The sequence below is a fragment of the Sebastes umbrosus genome, chromosome 18, assembly GCF_015220745.1.
Source record: "Sebastes umbrosus isolate fSebUmb1 chromosome 18, fSebUmb1.pri, whole genome shotgun sequence".
Taxonomy (NCBI): domain Eukaryota; kingdom Metazoa; phylum Chordata; class Actinopteri; order Perciformes; family Sebastidae; genus Sebastes; species Sebastes umbrosus.
The window spans coordinates 24,921,256-24,942,704 of record NC_051286.1 but is presented as its reverse complement, the minus strand read 5'-3'; the positions used below and the strand labels follow the sequence as shown (position 1 = coordinate 24,942,704).

Genomic DNA, 21,449 nt, shown 5'->3' with positions numbered 1-21,449 from the left:
TAGATTTTTTTAATGCCAGAATCTATATATTTTCTTCATTTGAGTCTATGTGGTGGTAGAAAGAAGTTACCGCTTTTATTGTTGTAGTCTGAGTAACGTGGCGTCATATCCGTTCCGTATCTGTCAACCAAAACAAACCGCAGTGAGCCAAAAGGAAAAAGTACAAAACGGTGGAGGGTCCGCGTGGACATGACCTGCACCCTCACATGTTAAATCCACCGTGGTAAACACTACACATCCAGTAAAGGATGGTGTTACGTGCCTGCAGGGCCAGACAGGCCTGCAGAGCCATTCTCCTGTGCTGTTCTGCCCCTCCCCCTTGTCTTGCAGGTGCTTCCAGGATTAACAGTTAATGGAGGTGATTGGAGTCCACCTGTGCAGAGTTTGTCAGCTGCTGAGTGGCTCACACTCATTCCATCCAGCCAATCGCCGTCGTGGGCTGCACATAAAAGAGGCACACTCTGTGCTGCCTCTCTCTCTCTGACTCATTTGTAATGAATTATTTGACCTGTGAAGACACGTGTGTCCAGTGTGAAATTAAAGGTAAGGAGGTAGTGGGCATAGGTAAGTTTGGGGTACCCTGTACACTTTTGCACGTAGGTTTTTGTCATGTCTAGAAACACTAGGTTTAGTGGTTGTTGCCAACCCCTGTATGTTTTGTAAACTGCTGTTTGTAGATAACTTAGTCAGCCTTTTGTTTGTTGTGTTTAAAGAAGACAGAGATTTAGTTAGGCCTAGTTTTGCTTTGTTAATTTTGTTTATTTGGCACAACTATTTTGTCCCTACCTCCACCACATTTGTGAACCTTTAGTTTTCCTTTAATAAACCGTTAATTTTTGCACTTTACTTTGACTGTTTCATCTTTGGTTGTTGTTAAGTTATTGTTCCACTTTGTGGACGTAACAAATGGGGGCTCGTCCGGGATATTTTTCCCATGAACAACTCAACAACCAAATTGATTTCTGTGGTAGTTGGAAATCTGTGTAAAAATGGCATTAAATCTACAGGATTTTGTGAATGGTCCTAATTTGGATCAAGTTGAGAGATGTCGTAAAGACGACTTACTTAGCATTGCGGCACACTTTAACATTGTAGTGTCCAAATATAGTGTAAAAAAAGAAATAAAAGCGAAGTTAATTGAAAAATTGGTTGAATTAAATGTTTTAGAGGTTCCAGGCAACCCTAATTCCTCTGTTGATGAAAGTTTACATGATACAGGTTCCCTAGAAGAACCAAAGACTCCCAAGGAGGAGCAAATTGAATCAACTACTCCTCCGAGGAAATTAGCTGAAAGTGATCCTCCTCCTGCAACATTACCACGCTTTGAGCCTTTCTCTCCAGGCAGTCGAGGTTCTTGCATTGATGCTAAACTTAAGGTTCGTCTGGCTCGCCTTCAGTTAGAAGAGAAGGAGATGGTGCGTAAGGCAGAGTATGATCATCGATTACAACTTCGTAAATTAGAACTTGAGGCAGAGGTTAGAATACGGGAGCTTGATGTAGAGGCCATGAGAATCACTTCCAATCGGTCCCTAAAACCTTCATCCGAGGAGGGTGTACCAACACATGATGTTCATAAAACTAGGTTTGATGTAAGTAAGCATATTGCACTCGTGCCAACATTTAGAGAGCCAGAAGTTGATTCCTACTTTGGCGCATTTGAAAGGATTGCTACTGCACTAGATTGGCCCAAGGACATGTGGCCTATCTTATTACAGTGTAAGTTAGTAGGTAAAGCACAGGAAGTTGTCATCTCTTTCGTTGGAAGACAGTTTGAACTATAAGGTTCTTAAGGAGTCTATTTTGCGTGCCTATGAGCTTGTGCCAGAGGCCTACAGACAGAAGTTCAGGAATCATAGAAAGCTGGCTGGACAGACCTTTTTTGAGTATGTACGTGAGAAAGGTGTTCTCTTTGATAAGTGGTGTACAGCCAATGATGTTAAGGATAACTTTGAGTCCCTCCGTCAGTTGATTCTTTTGGAGGACTTTAAGAATTCTCTCTCAGAGAAGATGGTGATGTTCTTAAATGAACAGAAGGTGGCCTCAGTGAATAAAGCAGCAGTTCTAGCTGATGAGTTTGTTCTTACTCACAAGAATGTGTTTGTGTCTTCCTCTCGTCCAGATAAAGTCACTGTGTCGCGTCCTGTGAGACCTGATCCCTCACTGGAGAAAACCTGGGGACCACGGTCTCCGCCACGTAGTGAGCGTGAGTGCTTTTACTGTCGTAAGAAAGGTCATCTTATTGCTGATTGTTTGACTCTAAAGCGTAAACAGCAAAATCCGTATAACCCAACACAACCGAAAGGTGTGGGTCTGGTGAAGACTGTGTCTATGCCAGGAATCAAGAAAGTTCACAGTGAGGATGTTGAACCTGATCCCTGTTTCAAACCTTTCATTCAAAAAGGTTTTGTTTCTCTTACTGGTGATCCAAAAGACCAGCAGTCGGTAACGATTTTGAGAGACACAGGAGGTTCCCAGTCGATTATTCGAGCAGGTATCCTACCATAGTCGTCTATCTCATCATGTAACTCAAGTGCAATCGTACAGGGTGTTGGAATGAGTTATATTCCGGCCCCTTTACATAATGTACATGTTCACCACGCCTTGGTTAGTGGGTTATTCAAAGTTGCTGTTCTTCCTGCTTTACCAATTAAGGGTGTTGACTTTATTCTGAGCAGTGATCTGGCTGGTGGTAAGGTTGTGCCAGTTCCTGAGGTGGTTGAAAGCCCTCCTACCACTTCTGAGTCTGACCAAATGGGACAACTGCTCCCCAGTGTCTTTCCGGCTTGTGCTGTTACCAGGGCAGTCGCCCATTCATTTCAGCCAGGTGACAAAGTTTTGCTTCTCTTGCCTGTGTCTGGTTCGGCCCTCTCAACCAAGTTTTCAGGTCCCTATGTGGTAGAGAAGAAGCTTAGTGATACAAATTACGTTATCCAGACACCTGACCGCAGGCGACGGACCCGAGTGTGTCATGTAAATATGATAAAACTGTACCATTCTCGAGATGATCAAAGAGAGTCATCTCCAGTCCATGATGTGAAGACTGTTGTTTCACCTGTTGTCTCTTTTGCAGGGGTGAGTAGTGCTGGTGATGAAGATGGGTTGGTGATGCGAAATGCCACACCACAGGGGGCAAGGTTGAGCAACTCTGAGGTATTGTCTAACTTGCCCCAATACTTATCTCATCTCCCTAGTAACCAGCGTAAAGATATTGAACAGTTAATAGGTGAGTTTCCAAGTTTGTTTGGTGATGTTCCCTCCCGGACTTCTGTCGTCAGTCACGACATTGTCTTGACCTGCCCTCGACCGATAAAGCGAAATGCTTATCGGGCAAGTCCAGCTAAAAGGGAGGTGATGAAAAAGGAGGTTGACTATCTTCTTAAGAATGGATTTGCAGTGCCAAGTTGTAGTCCATGGAGCTCCCCTTGTCTCTTAGATATAAAGTCTGATGGGAGTCCTAGATTTTGTAGTGATTTTCGCAAAGTGAATGCTGTGACTGTTGCAGATGCATATTCTTTGCCACTTATGGATGACTTTATTGATGAGATTGGTCCTGCAAAATTCGTCACAAAGCTTGACATGTTAAAGGGGTATTGGCAAGTCCCTTTAACTCCACGTGCTTCAGAGATTTCTGCTTTTGTGACCCCTGATCATTTCCTTCAGTACACGGTGATGCCCTTCTGCATGTGTAATGCTCCTGCTACCTTCCAGAGACTGGTCAACAAAGTACTTGGAGGTGTCTCAAACTGCAGAGCCTATTTAGACGACATCGTTGTTTACACCGATGATTGGGAGAGCCACAAGGCCACATTAAGGGAAGTTTTCTGCCGTCTTTCGGCTGCATCTTTGACCCTTAACCTCACAAAATGTGATTTTGGTAAAGGCACTGTTCTTTATCTTGGTCAGCAGGTCGGTCAAGGACGAGTGCGTCCTGCAGATGCAAAGGTAGCTGCCATTGCTGCATTCCCTGTACCCACCACCAGGAGGGAATTACGGCGTTATCTGGGGATGGCCGGGTTCTTTCGTCAGTATTGTATGAACTTTTCCACTGTGGCGGCCCCACTGACTACTTTGACCAGTCCATCCAAGCCCTTTGTTTGGACGGATGAGTGCCAAAAGTCCTTTGAGAGTCTGAAAGCTCTATTGTGTCGTGGTCCAGTTTTGTCTGCCCCAAATCTTTCCTTGCCTTTCAAGGTGGAGGTTGATGCCAGTGGTGTCGGGGCTGGAGCGGTGCTTCTTCAGGAGGACACCCAGGGTGTTGACCATCCCGTGAGTTATTTTTCTCGCAAATTCAATAAGCATCAGCTTAAGTATTCCACTATTGAGAAGGAGGCCCTCGCTCTGTTGTTGGCTTTGCAACATTTTGAGGTCTATCTTGCATCCAGTGTTGAACCCATTAGAGTCTACACAGATCATAATCCTCTTGTGTTCCTCTCAAGGATGTACAATCACAACCAGCGTTTAATGCGTTGGTCGCTGATGGTTCAGGGGTTCAATCTAGAGATGGTACATAAAAAAGGGTCTGAAAATGTGGTAGCTGATGCACGATCACGTAGTTAGCAGGTTTGTAGTATAGCATTGTGTGTATATAATTCCAGCCATTGTTGGAATCTTACGGGTGGAGGTGTTACGTGCCTGCAGGGCCAGACAGGCCTGCAGAGCCATTCTCCTGTGCTGTTCTGCCCCTCCCCCTTGTCTTGCAGGTGCTTCCAGGATTAACAGTTAATGGAGGTGATTGGAGTCCACCTGTGCAGAGTTTGTCAGCTGCTGAGTGGCTCACACTCATTCCATCCAGCCAATCGCCGTCGTGGGCTGCACATAAAAGAGGCACACTCTGTGCTGCCTCTCTCTCTCTCTCTCTCTCTCTGACTCATTTGTAATGAATTATTTGACCTGTGAAGACACGTGTGTCCAGTGTGAAATTAAAGATAAGGTTTGTGGTAAGGAGGTAGTGGGCATAGGTAAGTTTGGGGTACCCTGTACACTTTTGCACGTAGGTTTTTGTCATGTCTAGAAACACTAGGTTTAGTGGTTGTTGCCAACCCCTGTATGTTTTGTAAACTGCTGTTTGTAGATAACTTAGTCAGCCTTTTGTTTGTTGTGTTTAAAGAAGACAGAGATTTAGTTAGGCCTAGTTTTGGTTTGTTAATTTTGTTTATTTGGCACAACTATTTTGTCCCTACCTCCACCACATTTGTGAACCTTTAGTTTTCCTTTAATAAACCGTTAATTTTTGAACTTCACTTTGACTCTGTTTAATTTGGTTGTTGTTAAGTTATTGTTCCACTTAGTGGACGTAACAGATGGAAACACTTTGGGTTTCACACATAACAGGAAAAGCAGAACTAGACATCACGGCTAAAGCTGCATGCTAACTCTGTCACGGACAGGAAACGTTATCGTATCGCGGTAACGTGCGTCGAGCCGGCTGTCACTCTCATCTCCGTGGTCAAACAGGCTCACGCTACGACTGTAGAGCACCCATATACTGACATTTATGTTGAATTCATTCAAACGGCCTATAACTTTTCAAGGACATACTACACTATAACCTTTTTAAAATGTACTTTACTAAGACTTTTATGATGTACTATACTATGACTTAATGACAATACTATAACTTTTATTACAAACTATACTATAACTTTTATTACAAACTATACTATAACCTTTTCATGACATACTATATTTTAACTTTTATGACATACTATATCATGACTTTTTTTATAACAAACTATACAGTGATGACATGACATGCTGTACCATGACTGTTTTATGAAATACTATACTATGACCTTTTGATGAAATACTATACTGTGACTTTTTTTTACATTTCATACATTGACTTTTTGACATACTATCCTATGAATTTTTTGTAACATACTATACTATGACTTTTTATAACATACTATGCTATGACTGTTTCATGACTTTTTTATGGCGAACTATACTATGACTTTTTTATGACCTACTAAATTATGACTATACTGTACTATGACTTTATTGACACTATTTTTATGACATACTAAACTATGACTTTTATGTCATTATACTTTGATTTTTAATGACATGCTATCCTATAACTTTTATGACATGTTTTATGACCTTTTAATGGTATACTGTATCATACTATTGACACCATAACTTTGCCATGACTTTTTATAAAATTATACTATGACTATATTACATACTGTACTATAATTTTCATGACACACTATACTATGACTTTTTAATGACATACTATACTGTAATTATAATTACAAACTATACGATGTCTTTTTTATGACATACGATACTGACTTAATGACAAACTATACTCCAACGTTTATGACTACTGTACTATACTTTTTGACATACTATGCTATGACTTTTTTATGACGTAATATACTATGATTTTTGCATACTATACTAGAACTTTCATGAGATACTATACTTTGACTTTTTTTATGACATACTATGCCATGACTTTCATGACTTTTTTTCGACATACTATACTATGATTTTTAAATTTTTTCGACATACTATACTATGACTTTTTAATTTTTTCGACATACTACAGTATGACTTTTTTTTCAACATACAATACTATTACTTTTTTTAAACCTTTGTCAAAATCATATTCTGTGATATTTTTTGCAAAAATACTATACTCTGAATTTATTTAATGTTTTTCATCATACTATGCTGGGACTTTTTTAACCTTTTTCGGCATACTATATTATGACTTTTTTATGACTATTTTTAAATATACTATACTATTACTTTTTATCGACCTACTATACTATGACTTTTTTTCAACATACTATACTATTTTTTTTTTCTTTTCGACATACTATACTATGACTTTTTTATTTTTTCGACATACCATACTATGACTTTTTTATTTTTTCGCCATACTATACTATGACTTTTTTTCGACATACTATACTATGACTTTTTTTATTTTTTCGACATACTATACTATGACTTTTATTTTTTTCGCCATACTAGACTATGACTTTTTTTCGACATACTATACTATGACTTTTTTTCGCTATACTATACTGACTTTTTTTAGACATACTATACTATGATTTTCTTTATTTTTTTTGACATACTATAGTATGACTTTTTAATTTTTCAACATACTATAATATTCCTTTTTTTTATATTTTTGACATACTATACTATAACTTTTTTTGTTTTTTTGCGACATACTACAGTATGACTTTTTTTTCCAACATACAATACTATTACTTTTTTTTTTTACACCTTTTCAACATACTGTTTTTTTTTTACATACTATACCATGACTTTTTTTTAAACCTTTGTCAGCATACTATTCTGTGATATTTTTGAAAAAATACCATGAATTCATTTAATTTTTTTCACCATACTATGCTGTGACTTTTTTTTATCCTTTTTTGACATACTATATTATGATTTTTTTTTATGACTATTTTTTAATATACTATTACTTTTTAACATACTATACTATGAATTCTTTCATTTTTTCGACATACTATACTATGACTTTTGACCAGTCTTCCTGTCCAAACATACCACTGAGAGGGCGTTACAGTGCACGGCCCAGCTACACAGAGGCAAGACGCAAAACAAACTTGACCTCTTTTTCCTCCGTTTTATTAAACGAGTTACAACATACTTTTACATGTCGAGAGAAAAATCCTATTAGGATAAAAACACAGATGAGACAATCATACAAATGTATACACACAACGTGTGTGAGAAACTACATGCTAATGCTAAACACTACCAAATAAGTTATCTAGAGGTTTTCAAACAATCAATTTCAATTTTACATTTAAAGTCAAAATCAAATCGGAAGCAACAAAAACAGGAATGCCTTTGTTGTGTATGTGCAAGCTGCAGAGGACACACAGCTGGGAGAGCTTCAACACACGATAGCGGATGGCTAGAATACCACACACACACACACAACGCTACACAGCACTGCTCATGCCTGGAGATGGGTACGAGTTAGTGAACCACAATGAGCTGCTCTCGTCTCTCAGGGCCACAGCTGGAGTCCTGCTCATACACAACTGAAGCCATCTGACATTAGCACAAGCTAAGCAATTAATTAACATGTAACAGCATTTCCATATGTAATACTGCAGTCAACTGTTGCTGCACACCGTCAATGAGGGCGGCCATCATCATCCTCATAAAAAAGCTTCAGATACAGCTACTGTTCATGTCACGTCAGGCTTTAAAGGAAAAAGCATGCAGCTCTGTTTTTAGAGAAAGAAAACTAAATCATCCACTAGGAATACACCGGATATATTTACAATGGCAACAGCATGGCGAAACCACTACAACGGGCTGCTGAGGATTCACAATGAGATTAGAGCAGAGGAGCCGGGCTGCAGTCAGAGCTGGGACAGGACAATCATCAGCCCCGCAGTGAGGAAGCTGCAACCACATGAGACAAGCCGCAGCTTCCAAACTGAACAGTCCTGAAACAGCCCCGGCCCCTCTGGCTGGAACTGATGCAGGGTTAGCTACCTACTGTTCTACCGACTTTGCTGAAACAAAACATGGATGAAGCGGAGCATGGATGTGTGTACGAGCAGTGGGACAGTGAGTGAGTGTGTGTGTGTGTGTGTGTTTCAGTCAAAGTCTCTGTTGACCAGGACCAGCGGAGCCACCAGAGTCCACACATAGAGGGCGATGCAGATCCAGCTGGAGGAGATCTTCACCCACACCGACGGCCACTTGCTGGTCATGGCCTCGTAGTTGGAGTCGGGGCTGCAGAGAGAAACACATCAGCTGACAAACTGATACTCCACTGCTGTCAGCCTGGGTTCTAGGAATGCACCGTTTATACCTAGGTATCGGCCGATATTCACCTCGTTGGCTGCCAATCGGCCTAAAAGGCACATAAAAGGACCTTCGCTGATGGCAGTGGCCGATGTTTATCTGTTGTTTTGCATAAATTTTGCGCCGGCTTAATGTTGTGTTGGTTATTTCAATTTCAACGTTATCATGATGTGTTCAAATGTGATCTCCTAAAATTGAGTTTTTGGCGACAAACTTGAATGAATCCAGTTGTTCGAAGGAGATGTTTTCACAGCAAGTTAAAATAGATATTGGAGAGGGGATTATGAATTGTTTAACTTCCTAACAACTTACCAAGATTTTTTTTTTAATCAAAGCAAATATTTAAATAATCATAATCATTTGAATCGTGTGTTTTTATGCAAATAACCTCCGTTTACACCGGCCCAACTCTATTGGAAGAAAACGTAAAGCATGAGCAAAGCCCGGCGTTATATTGAATTCGAATCAGGTCAATCCTGTCACCGTCAGTAAACGTGTTAAACCTCAGGATGGCAGCAAAGCCATCAGTCTGAACTAGTGTTCAGAGGAAAAGTGTCTCTTTTATGCTCTTCTCCCTCTGTGCCATAGAGCTCCACACCGCTCCTTCATCTCACTGTGAAACCTACCTGTACCAGTTGGTGAGCGTCATCATGATGTAGAGCGATGCCAGGAACAGCATGAAGTGGAAGAAAGAGTAGGAGTAGGTGACGCCGTCCTTCTCGTTGTCCACAGCCCTGTTGGTGCCGCCGCCCTCCTCGAAGCCGTCGGCCTGAGGCCCGTCCTCGATCAGAGCCGACTCGTCGCTGGTCAGAGTCAGCTTGTTCACCTGGGCGTTGGACGAGTTACGGATACTGATGGACAAACAGGGGAGAAATACATTTATAATACCAAACAACAACACGAGGAGACAGACGGAGGCATGTCAGGTTGGTGATTATTATTAAACTGTGAGAATCTTCACAAGGTGAAATATAATTAAAGTCCTTGCTCTCACCTGGAGTAGAGGACACACATGAGGAAAAGGATCAATCCCACAATCCCTTGGGCATCCCACCACTGAACCACATGGTCCTGACCTGCAGGACTGGTGCTGTTCAGCCCGATAATACCCAGAAGGCTCGGGTTACATTTCCTGTCTGTGAGCCACAAGAAAAGATTTTTAATTCATGCTGTCATTGATGGGTTACTGTATCCAGCACAACACCTTTTATTGATCTTCTCTCGTCTCACAGAGAAACAAGTGTGGAGACATCTGACACAATGACGGATGGCTGGAAACAGGATGTATTGTAATACCATGTAATCATGATATATCATCATCCTCCTCCTCATCATCAGGGGTAGCTGCTGTGTGGTCCTTTTTTTAAAGACAATTCCAATTTGTTACTTGGATCCTATTTTCATGAGTTTAATCAGTGCTTACCTTCTACCAGTTATGATAAACAGTGACTACGTTTACATGCACATTCATATTCCACTAATATATATTGATACAAGCTCACAGTGCAAACAGAGCAAAGTGAAAGCAGCACAGGTAGTTAGGATATCGCTGATGAAACTTTCTATATATATAGTATGGATGTTATCCTACCAGGCTCATTGGTCATGGCAGACCAGGTCAGATACATGGTGTACAGGGTGACCAGGGAGGACTGCAGCAGGCCAGACCGGGGCTGGGACTCCTTCACACAGAGAACAGCAGGCATTAGTAGGGAAATCAATCCAAGACCAACTCTGACAACTAAAAGCACTCCGCTCGTATCCGCTGAGCCTCATGGAGGAAAATGAGACAATATCAGCACATTCTGAATGGTATTAGTCTTTCTCTATCTCCTCTTTATCACCCATGTCTTTCTACATGCTGTTATCATCACGTGTTTTCTAATGCAATGCTGCTCAACATCATTTCTAAATCACGAAAATACCAGCCTCACATTGTTAGCTGAACCACATGTGTACAAAGTTAACAGCCTCAGTTGTGAGATCTCAGATCTTGGTTTGTGTTGAGTACAGTCCTTAAAACATGAATTAACTGAAAATCCTCTGGGAAGAGAATGAGAAATGGTGGTGAGACTGATTTTTCCCTTTCTTTAGTCACAGACATGAATGTAAGAGAGAACCTGGATCTGAGGCAGGATGGAGAGGACGGAGGCGCCGACGCAGAGCAGCATGTTGATGCTGATGAAGACCTTGTTTTCGGTGCAACCGTCGGAGTGGGTGTAGTAGACGTAGAACATGATCAGAGACACCAGAGACAACAAGTAGTTGATCGTGGTGACCGAGAGCAGAGCTGCGAACACAAAACAACAGGACAGGCCTTTCATTAATAATTCATCACCGTTTAACGGGCTGTTTACGGGACGCCCTTCACCTGAAAGCTACCAGATATTCTGATCCAATCTCTTATGTGTATGCATGAATATATTATCATTATTACTGTCTTTAATCTCATTAGCATCAAAAAAAAGCCGCCATCTGACTTCCGTTGCTCCAAAAGTAGTGTTATTATGGTATGGATGGCCACTGAGCGAGGCGTTACCACAGTTTTGCACTTGGCGGCTCACGTTATCACAGTCTTGGAAAGGGAGGAGTGAGCGGAGGGGTACTCGGGTTTGCAATCTGCAACCACACCTCTAGATGCCACCAAATCCTACACACTGTTCCTTTAACACATTCCTTTGTGGTCTTTATGAGAGCTGTCACCTAAACATTTAAGGTGCAATTTATTTCCATCACTGTCACATAAAACAGCCAAAACACAGCTGACAAGCCGTAAATAACACTTTGTTTTTAAAAGTTGTTATGGATCAAGTTTGTATCCTCATGTTTAGCCTTATAATAACACTGTCACCATACCTGCATACCAGCAGCGAGAGTTGCCCTCCTCCATCTTCTCCACCCAGGACTCATTCCAGGAATGGGCAAAGTCGATGAGTAAAACCAGCTGGATGAGGATGAAGCAGAAGGCTCCAGCCATGCCGATATAGAACCACACTGTGGAAGACATTGAGCGTTACGTTACTACATAAATGCAAGAATACATAAATACATTTAAAATTGTATGTATAAATAAATAAAAGGGAAAATTAAACAGAAGAGTAAATAAATAAGGGAATTAACACAATTGTAAAGAATTAAGAAGCAAATTAAAACAGAAACATCAATTTATGTCACATTTTTGTCAATTCAAATTTAGTCACGTTACTTGTCGGTATTGTCAGTCCCGTGAGTCACGTGACTCGTTAGTATCGTCACACCCGTGAGTCGCTAGTCAGTAGGGGTGTGACGAAACATCGTGCCACGAAATATCGCGATATAAAAACGTGAAATGAAACGAAAACGAAAAACTGAATCGCGATATCAGGGCATAATAGGCACTAGGTATATACGGGGTTCCTGCTCTGGGGCTAAGCCGCAGCCTCTTCCTGCTGCTCTGCTCTGGCCTATGGAAGGAGGCTGAGTATGCGTCACATCTTTGGGGTACAACACATGCGCACTAAAATCTGGTCTGCACTCGCCGAAATTGAACCAATCGCAACGCCGGACCTACCTCCTACAGAAAGGTCTGGCTCCACATATTATCATTATGGTATTGAGGAAAATGCTCTGGCTTGATTTTATTTCTTTAAATCAATCACAATCATCTAAGCCCAGGATTCAGCAACGGTGCCCTTGTAAAATGCAATGGCAGACTTACTGTATACACACAGTCTACATCCGGTGAGTCAGACTATACGCAGGATAATCCCTGTGAGACCTGGTATCCACAGTCTTGATCTCCTGTCACAGCGGTACAAACACTTGCAAGCCATGTTGCATTTAATTTGAAAGGGAATAATGGAGAAGAGCAGTTACCAATAGTGAAGGGACCTTCTGAGATGAAGAATGATCCAATAGTGATGGCAGCAGCTGCAGCAAACTTAAAGAACCAAAACCTGGAAGAGAGAATTCTTACATCAGTCACCGGCAAAAACTGCAAGATTCAATTCTTAAAATGATCAGTCGATCATCAGGAAATGAATCGCCGATGGATGGATGGATGGATGGATGGATGGATGGATGGATGCTGACTCACCCGTTGTGCAGCGAAGCTCGGGGGTCCTGGCTGCTCTTGACTTTGATCATGAGCAGAGAGAAGAGCAGGTAGAACATGGCCATGCCGAAGCAGATGCGGTACACGGCCTTGTAGCCGACCAGCACGTCGCAGTTCACGTGACCCTCCACGCCGGGAATAGACGAACCTCTCCCTCCTTCACAGAAACCTGGGATCTACAGCAGCACAGAAGACAGGACAGGAGCTATGATGCTGCACCAGGAAGACATTTTATGCCAAATCACAGAGTTTAGATCATGCAGCACAGAACTGAGTGTCCTACACCCACTAAGAGAGCTGCTCTGTCTTTCCCCTCAACATGTAACTAGTAACGGTTATTGCTGCAATTATGGAATCATAATCGTCACCATTATGGCAGATCAAACTTTAAGAGCCCCCGCGGGGAAGATTGCAACAGGAAGTACTATAAGAAAAAATAAATGTGAATAGACACTATGAAGGTTCTATTAATAATATGCAACTAGCAATTATACATGTTTTTTGTTTTTTTGAAATCGGTTAGAACCCGTTGAGGTGTGAAACTCCAGTAGGCTGTTCATGCTCCATTAGTGATCCTCATTAGATCAAACATGATAACCAAGAGTATCCCAGAATAACCTTTAAACAGCTGCACTGAGGTGGCAACCGACCAAATAACACCAGAAGTTGTATTGTTTCAAAGCAGCTGTGATTCATCGTTGCATGAGTCAGCTTGGTCTTTGCAATTTTTTTATTTGTACTGGGGAGCCAGTACAAGATAATAAACATAAAATTCATTGTGTATCATCTCCATTGTAATGGACCTTTAAGGTCTTGTCTACACGTGTACAGATATTTTTAAAAACAGATATTTTCCTCTACGTTTTGGCCTCTTGTCCATACACAAACTGAGTCTGGGTCATAAAAACGGATATTTTTGAAAACGCCTTCTAAGCTGCAGATTATTAAAATCTCCAGTTACTTTGTATCTGTGTGGACGTGTGGAACGGAGCGTTTGGGAAACGATGACGTCCTCTCCTCATTTCGCCCGTTGTTGCTTTGTGTAATGAGCATGCGCCAGAAAAAATAACAAAGATGGTGGACTACCGGCTTTTTTTTATGTTTTGTTAGCACTGCTCAGACTAGTTACTACTTTACATTTGAAAAGTGTTCCAGTCACAGGAGGAGGCCAAAGCAGGAACACATTAAACATGTGGAGGCCGAATGATGATTGAATGTGCTTTTGGGCGATTGAAGGCGACGTTTGGAGCGCTCAGAAGAGCGATGGACATAAACCCGAACGACCTCCCTTTACTCATTTATGCATGTAAAGAGACCGTTGATGACAGCAAAGTGATGACCAGGAATCCCAGCCCCCCTCCCCCCACCAACAACACCTGTTATCACACTGACTTTAATGAAGCCAAAGGAAAGGGAGTGAGAGGGGTGGTAACAAAAAGTCCTTGACCCTTAACTTGTGATCTCAGCTGTGGTGACGTAAATATTACGGTGAGAATTTGGTGTCGTTTTTGCGTTCCGAGTGTAGACGGAGATGTTTTGTAAAACACAGATTGTTGGTGGCGCTCACAGACCGGCTACAGAACAGCAGCGTGACGAGGGAAGAGGAGAGGGAAAGAGCTTCCTCTGACGGGGCAGAGAGATACTGCTGAGGCAACACGACCCTTTCTAACATGACTCTAATATCTGGAGGGAGATCAGTCCGATGTTTTGTTTCTGTAACCGAAAAAGCAGTTTGAGTAATGTCAATTTTGTCAAGCAATGTTTTATATTTCCCATCTCCCCTCGTTGATGATCCTGTTTGTCTCACTTAACTATGAGCTGTTAGAATAAATAGTTTAAACCTGCAGTATCTTATAAAGTAAATGAACAGAACATAAACAACCAAATCTAAGTGGTATTTTTCGATAATATTGTAATAGTGGTGCAAGTTATTTTTTTTGTCCAGTGCTTTAAGAGCTGGTTTAAAGGCTAAAGCCTGGCCTAGCATACTGCAAAGCAAAATACATCGCTTTAACCATTGCATACTTCTCAGCATCATCCCTAGAGTGCTCTATAAAAGCAACTACTAACCAACACATTTAGCAAATTAAAAAAGCAAATAGGATAGGGTGCCAGCACTGGTGGTTCTTTGACCTAACAGCAGTACAGTGAGGAGTCACAAACACACCCTTCTTTCTCCTACATTAGTTATAATTAATAACCCACAGTTTGGTATGGTGTATTATTTATACCTTCTTGAGGTGCCCCTCCATGCCGGGCATCAACATAATACAGGCTACACCGACTCCCAGCAGCAGGAAGAAGGCGTAGATGAGGCGGGTCACTGTGGAGTTATTCCCACTGGGGCAGCACCGACACAGCAGGCAGGGGGCGCTGCCGCACAGGCACGGGATCTGCACACAAATCATCACGGTTACAGTTAATAACATATAGTCATCAGTAACCAGAGAGATAAACAGACAGACAGACAGTTAGACAGGTTCCTTCCACCGGGAGGGGCCGGTGTTGCTGTCAGTCTCCTCGTGACTCAATAAGCTGATACGTGACCCCGTTTACCCTGTAAGTAAATCTTTGATCTTAGATTATTTTGTTATATGCTATTCCCATAGGTCAAGAATTAACTTGACATGTTGAGTGACAGGCCCCTCATTTGCATAAGGAGGCAGAAATGCATAAAGAAATGTGTAAAGAAAAGAATACAGAAATAAATAAGTTTGGGAAAATAGATAAGGGCTGAAAAGCAAAGGAAAATCATAAATAAATAAGTACACACAAAATAAGTATAAAATAAATACAAAATAAATGCATAAATAAAAAATGAATGCAAAAATTAATAAGTTAATACAAAATAAATAAATTCATTTAAAAATCAATACCAATAAATACATAAATAAAAAAATAAAAATTAAACAGAAGAGTGAATAAATAAGGGAATTATTACAAAGATAAATAAACAAAGAAGCTAATTAAACCAGCTTAATTTGCTGAATGAAGACCATGAGATGCAGCTGAAAGCTCTGAATGTTAGTAAGTGAATCTTTGAGTTTAGATTATTTTGTTATATATTCCCTTAGGTCAGGGGTCAGCAACCTGCGGCTGCGGAGCCACATGCGTCTCTTTAGCTCCTTTTCCAGTGGCTCCCTGTAGATTTATAAAAATGGAAACGAATAACTGTTTTTTGTTTACATTTTCATTTTCATTTTTATTTATCATTGTTGTGAAAAAATAAATCTCAGATTTCAAGAATAAAGTCATAATATTACGAGAATAAAGTCATAGGTTTATGAGAAAAAAGTCGTAATATTGTGAGAATAAAGTCATAATATTAAGAGAAAAAAAGTCGTAGTATTATGAGAATAGAGTCATAATATAAAGTAGAAATTTTACGTGTTTTCCTTTTCTCGTAAAGTTATGACTTTATTCTTGTAATATTATATATAGTTGGCCCTCACTGCATTAGACTTATATACTATATACTTAGACTATAAACTGTTACCTTCATCACAATGATCAAATGTTTTGCGGCTCCAGACAATTTTTATTTTTTTTTCTCTTTTTGCATAAAAATGTCTCTTTTGCTAGTAAAGGTTGCTGACCCCTGCCTTAGGTCAAGAATTAACTTGACAGTCAGCACCCTGACCCCATGATGACGACGGGATCTGCGCACTAAATCACGGTTACAGTTAATAACATATTAGTAACCAGAGAGACAGATAGACGGACGGACAGACGGACGGACGGACGGACGGACGGACAGACAGACAGACAGACAGACAGACAGACAGACAGACAGACAGGTTCCTTCCACCGGGAGGGTTAGGGTGTAGCTGTCTGTCTCCTGATGACGTCATAAGCTGATACGTGACCCTGTTTACATGCTGCGGTGTCGCAACAACTCTGTTGATATCATCCACAGCTGCGTGTTTACATGAACGGTCACCGACATAAAAACACCAAATACACGTCAACATGTTATAACGTTACCGGAGCATTAATAACACATCTCTTTTATTAACAACAGAGCGGTTAGTTGAGCCGAGGCGTCGGGGTTTGTGGTTATTTAGGTTATTGAGTTTAGCTGCTCTACAGACAAAGGCGTCATGTTAGCATGTAGCTAGCCTCACTAAAGGAGCCAATAACCCATCGACGTTATTAACTATAACCTTTGTATCAGTATTATGGATAAATGCTGACTCTCTGTGTTTATTTATGTCCGTCTGCGCCACATTACTGATCCCGTCGGCCTGCGGCTGTGTGGTGTTATTGCGCAGTCATGACAGCAGCAGTGAAGTGAAAGCAGCTAATAACAGTGATATAACACATCCACTGCTTTCACTGTCTCTCATATATATATAAAGACAGTGTGTGTCTCTTACCCAGCTCGCCATGGAGCACAGTCCCAGAACGGCTCCCATGATGGCGGATGTGTCTCTTCTCTAGTCGGTGTTAGATGGCTGCTGCTCTGGTGCTCTCTACCAGAAGATGGATGATGATGATGATGATGATGCTCCCACGACTTCTTCTTCTTCTTCTTCTTCTTCTTCTAAATGTAGATGCACATGAGCGCTTTACTGCCCTCCAGAGGAGACTGCAGGCAGCAGCCCGCTCTCAGTCTGCACCCACATTATATACAGCCTGTATTACACAGCCTGTATTGCATGTATTATACAGCATGGATTATACAGCATGTATTATACAGCCTGTATTATAATACAGGCTGTATTATACAGGCCGTATTGTACAGCATGTATTATTATACAGCCTGTATTACACAGCCTGTATTGCATGTATTATACAGCATGTATTATACAGCATGTATTATACAGCATGTATAAACACGTATTATACAGCATGTATTATACAGCATGTATAAACACGTATTATACAGCATGTATTATACAGCATGTATTATACAGCATGTATAAACACGTATTATACAGCATGTATTATACAGCATGTATTATACAGCATGTATAAACACGTATTATACAGCATGGATTATACAGCCTGTATTATAATACAGCCTATATTATACAGGCCGTATTGTACAGCATGTATTATTATACAGCCTGTATTATACAGCATGTATTGCATGTATTATACAGCATGTAAAAAGTTATTTTTATAAAACGGTCGCTATATCCTGACAGTAGGACATGAAACAGGTAACCTGAAAAAAAATCCTGTTTCTCTGTGTCCTCCGGTGCTCCTAACAGCATCTGCAAGATTTCACATACTAGTGGAGCGGATAGTGGAAAAATCGTGCAAATAGTGATACAAGCACCACATTTGGCATGATGATTCCAGAGGGGACAATTAGCAAATATGAACGATTGGCCACTTCAAAATCCAAGATGGCGGACATTTTTCAAGCCAAATTGATCTGCCAATGATGGTTTCTCTCATAGAAATTTACTTGGTCGAGTAGGGGATCAGTAGTCCAAAGTTTCCTTCCCTGAAAGAGCGGATAAGCAGGAATATGACAAGCTCCATATCCAACACCATGTGCTAGAACTGGAACTGTGGACTCTCAAGCTGCATAAACCACAAAAAAAAAGACTCAGCGGACTGCCAGAGAGTAAGAAAAAACTTATTGGAGGATGTTAAGGCTGTAAAAATTAGATCAAGCATACCAGAAAACATACAACTCTACATCGCACAATCAAATTGACCAAGTACATGCATTTTCTTAAGAAAATCATTCTCTGCGAGTAAATTTGACAGCCATCTTGAAAAATGGCCGCCATATTGCAGTTAAAAACTGTTAAAACATCAAAATTAGATCCAGCATGCCAGAAAACATACAATTTGACACCAAGATCACTCAAATCGATCAAGTAGATTAATTTTTCCAAGAGAGAAATCATTATCAGCAGGTCAATTTTGCGGCCATCTTGAAAAATGGCCGCTATCTTGGATTTTCAATTGGCCAATCATTTATATTTGCTTAGTGACCCCTCGGGTATCATCATGCCAAATGTGGTGCTTGTATCACTATTTGCACAATTTGATTGAAAAAATGGATGTTATCCGCTCCACTATACCGGAGGAAAACAAGCAGTAAGAGCTGATCTGATGAGCCGATTTCTCTCCTCAAATGTTTTCAGAATCATCTTGTAGTGTACGGTTTAGCTGTTAAATGAGAAAGTTTGTGACGACGTCGCCATTGTGAAATCTGTTGAAGGAACGCCAAGTTCCGGCCACATGACCGGAGCACAGCCAATAGGAACGCTCTCTCAATGAAATGACCTATGATTGGTCAAAGTCTCCTGTTAAGGGCTAGATTTTTTAAAGTCTGAAAACAGAGCCATGAGGAGGAGCAGAAGTTTAGTTATCTCTCAGAACACTTGAATTACAATATGCTGAAAGGTTATTATGGAATTTTTGCCCAATGATGCCAAAAATATACTGACTACTGCCACTTAAGGGCCCAATGACATGTAAGTAAAGAATTTAGCTAGCTGGCTGATGAGTGATGCAACCACAAGGGGTGACAGTAGCTGGAGACAATATGTAACTCGGGTTTACCTGTTGTAGTCCATAAAACTTTAGGATGTCTTCCGCTGTTTGTTATAACTTCTTCCAGGGGATTTCTCCACACTTAGATCACATGATAGCACTAGCTTCATTTGCTGAATGAGGACCATGTGATGCAGTTGAAAGCTCTGAAATTTAGTAAGTGAATCTTTGATCTTAGATTATTTTGTTACAGTATATGCTATTACCATAGGTCAAGAATTAACATGACACGTTGAGTGACAGCTCATTTGCATAAGGAGCCAGAAATGCATAAAGAAATGTAAAAAGAAATGTGTAAAGAAAAGAATACAGAAATAAATAAGTTTGGGGAAATAAATAAGGGCTGAAATGCAAAAGGGAAAATCATGCATAAATAAATAAATGAATACATAAACATAAATAAGAACTTGTCCATAAATATATGAATACACACATTTAAAAATAAATATAAAATAAACAAATAAAATAAATGCAAAATAAGTAAATTAATAAAATAAATAATGCATAAATAAATAAATGCAAAAATAAATAAATACATTTAAAAGTTAATACAAATAAATACATGAATAAATAAAAAGGAAAATTAAACAGAAGAATAAATAAATAAGGGAATTGATACAAAGATAAATAAATACAAAATAAATATCAATTTACGTCACATTTTATCGATAATTAATGGCTACAGTTATTTTTTTATATTATTTTTGCTACATTTATTGATATATTTAATTCATTTATTTATTTATTAATTTATTTTGGCAGGTTCTGTCCTACATAGAAGCTGTGGTGGATACTGAGGTCAGGGCTACAGCAGTCAATTCGAGGAGTGAATGTGATAAAATAGCTGCTTTTACACTGGGAGATAGGACAGTGGTGTATTCCGTAGCCTCGCATAGAAAACTATAAGATGGTTTGACGAGCATCATACGCTGCTGCCAGATAATATGGATGAGATGTCTTTGAAGCAACTGACTGAAAATCTTGGAAAATAAAACCATCGTCCTGCTTTGTTGTCTAAAAATGTTAAACTCAATTTACTGCTATTTACATTACTCTTCCTGTGGAGAAATTCAAGTGTTCAATTCTAACACACAAACTGAACCAAAGTACATTTTCAAATTGGACACTAGTGCTCACAGAACCGGCGGGCTGGCTGTTCTGACAAAGATGCTTTATTTTACTATACAGTAAGTAACACCATCATTGTAAGCACATTGTTGACAGCAACTCCAATGCACTACATCAAACAGGATACAAAAGGCGATTAAAAGAGAAGAATAATGAAAGTCCTTTGTAAATAATCCAGACAGGAGATTATATACAGTCATAAAGTGAACAAAGAAGCAGACCAAACCAACTGTACAGCTTCATCTTCAGTCCGTCCAGTAACCCTGTGATGCCTCCCCTGTAAATCAACAGGAAAATATATTGCTTCCAACATTACGTTTCAACAGAACTAGGACTAAAATAGGAAGCGCAGACAAATAATATGAAATCAAATAATGCTCTTCGGCCTGGAGGACACTATTCCTCTCACTAAACAACAGTCTTGTGTTTCTCATGGTGTGCACACTGAGCAGTATGAACCACTCAGGTGGATTTGGGTGGTAGAGCCACGTCCACACTAATGTTAATACATCTGAAAACACGCCAAACATGGGGACATGGTTCTGATCACAGCAGTGTTTCCAGACACAGTGAAATGGCACAACGGTAAGAAAATGAATACATCCACTCTATCTTCTTCTTTTTCAGCTGGCGAATAGCTGTTTTGGTAACGATTAGGGTTTAAGGGTGCAGTGTGTAGGATCTGGCGGCATCTAGTGGTGAGGTTGCAGATCGGAACTAACTGAAACTTCTCCCGTATGCCAAACATGTGGGAAAACTCGGTGGCCGACGCGGAAACGTGAAATCGCAAAATGGCCCTATCTAGAGGCAGTGTTTAGTTTGTCCATTCTGGGCAAACATGGCGGAGCAATATGGCGGACTACGTGAAGAGGACCCGCTCCATATGTAG

The 21,449-nt window shown here is 40.3% G+C and overlaps 1 protein-coding gene and 1 long non-coding RNA gene across 2 annotated transcripts in view; one reads left to right on the top strand and one right to left on the bottom strand.

Annotated features, from left to right (window-relative positions):
* The window catches only part of LOC119477609, an 18,992-nt gene extending 7,935 nt beyond the window's left edge, over nt 1–11,057 (top strand). The window contains exon 2 of the long non-coding RNA XR_005204268.1: nt 10,915–11,057. This is a non-coding gene — a long non-coding RNA (uncharacterized LOC119477609). The remainder of the gene's footprint in view (nt 1–10,914) is intronic.
* serinc1 (serine incorporator 1) lies at nt 7,599–17,445 on the bottom strand. The gene is made up of 10 exons (XM_037751738.1): nt 17,290–17,445; nt 15,145–15,306; nt 12,896–13,089; nt 12,676–12,755; nt 11,677–11,814; nt 10,941–11,110; nt 10,412–10,502; nt 9,815–9,956; nt 9,447–9,671; nt 7,599–8,748 (listed from the first exon to the last, which is right to left on the bottom strand). The coding sequence occupies exons 1-10, from the start codon at nt 17,326–17,328 to the stop codon at nt 8,610–8,612; spliced, it is 1,380 nt and encodes a 459-aa protein (XP_037607666.1). The 5' UTR covers nt 17,329–17,445; the 3' UTR covers nt 7,599–8,609.
* Nucleotides 17,446–21,449: the final 4,004 nt, after the last annotated feature.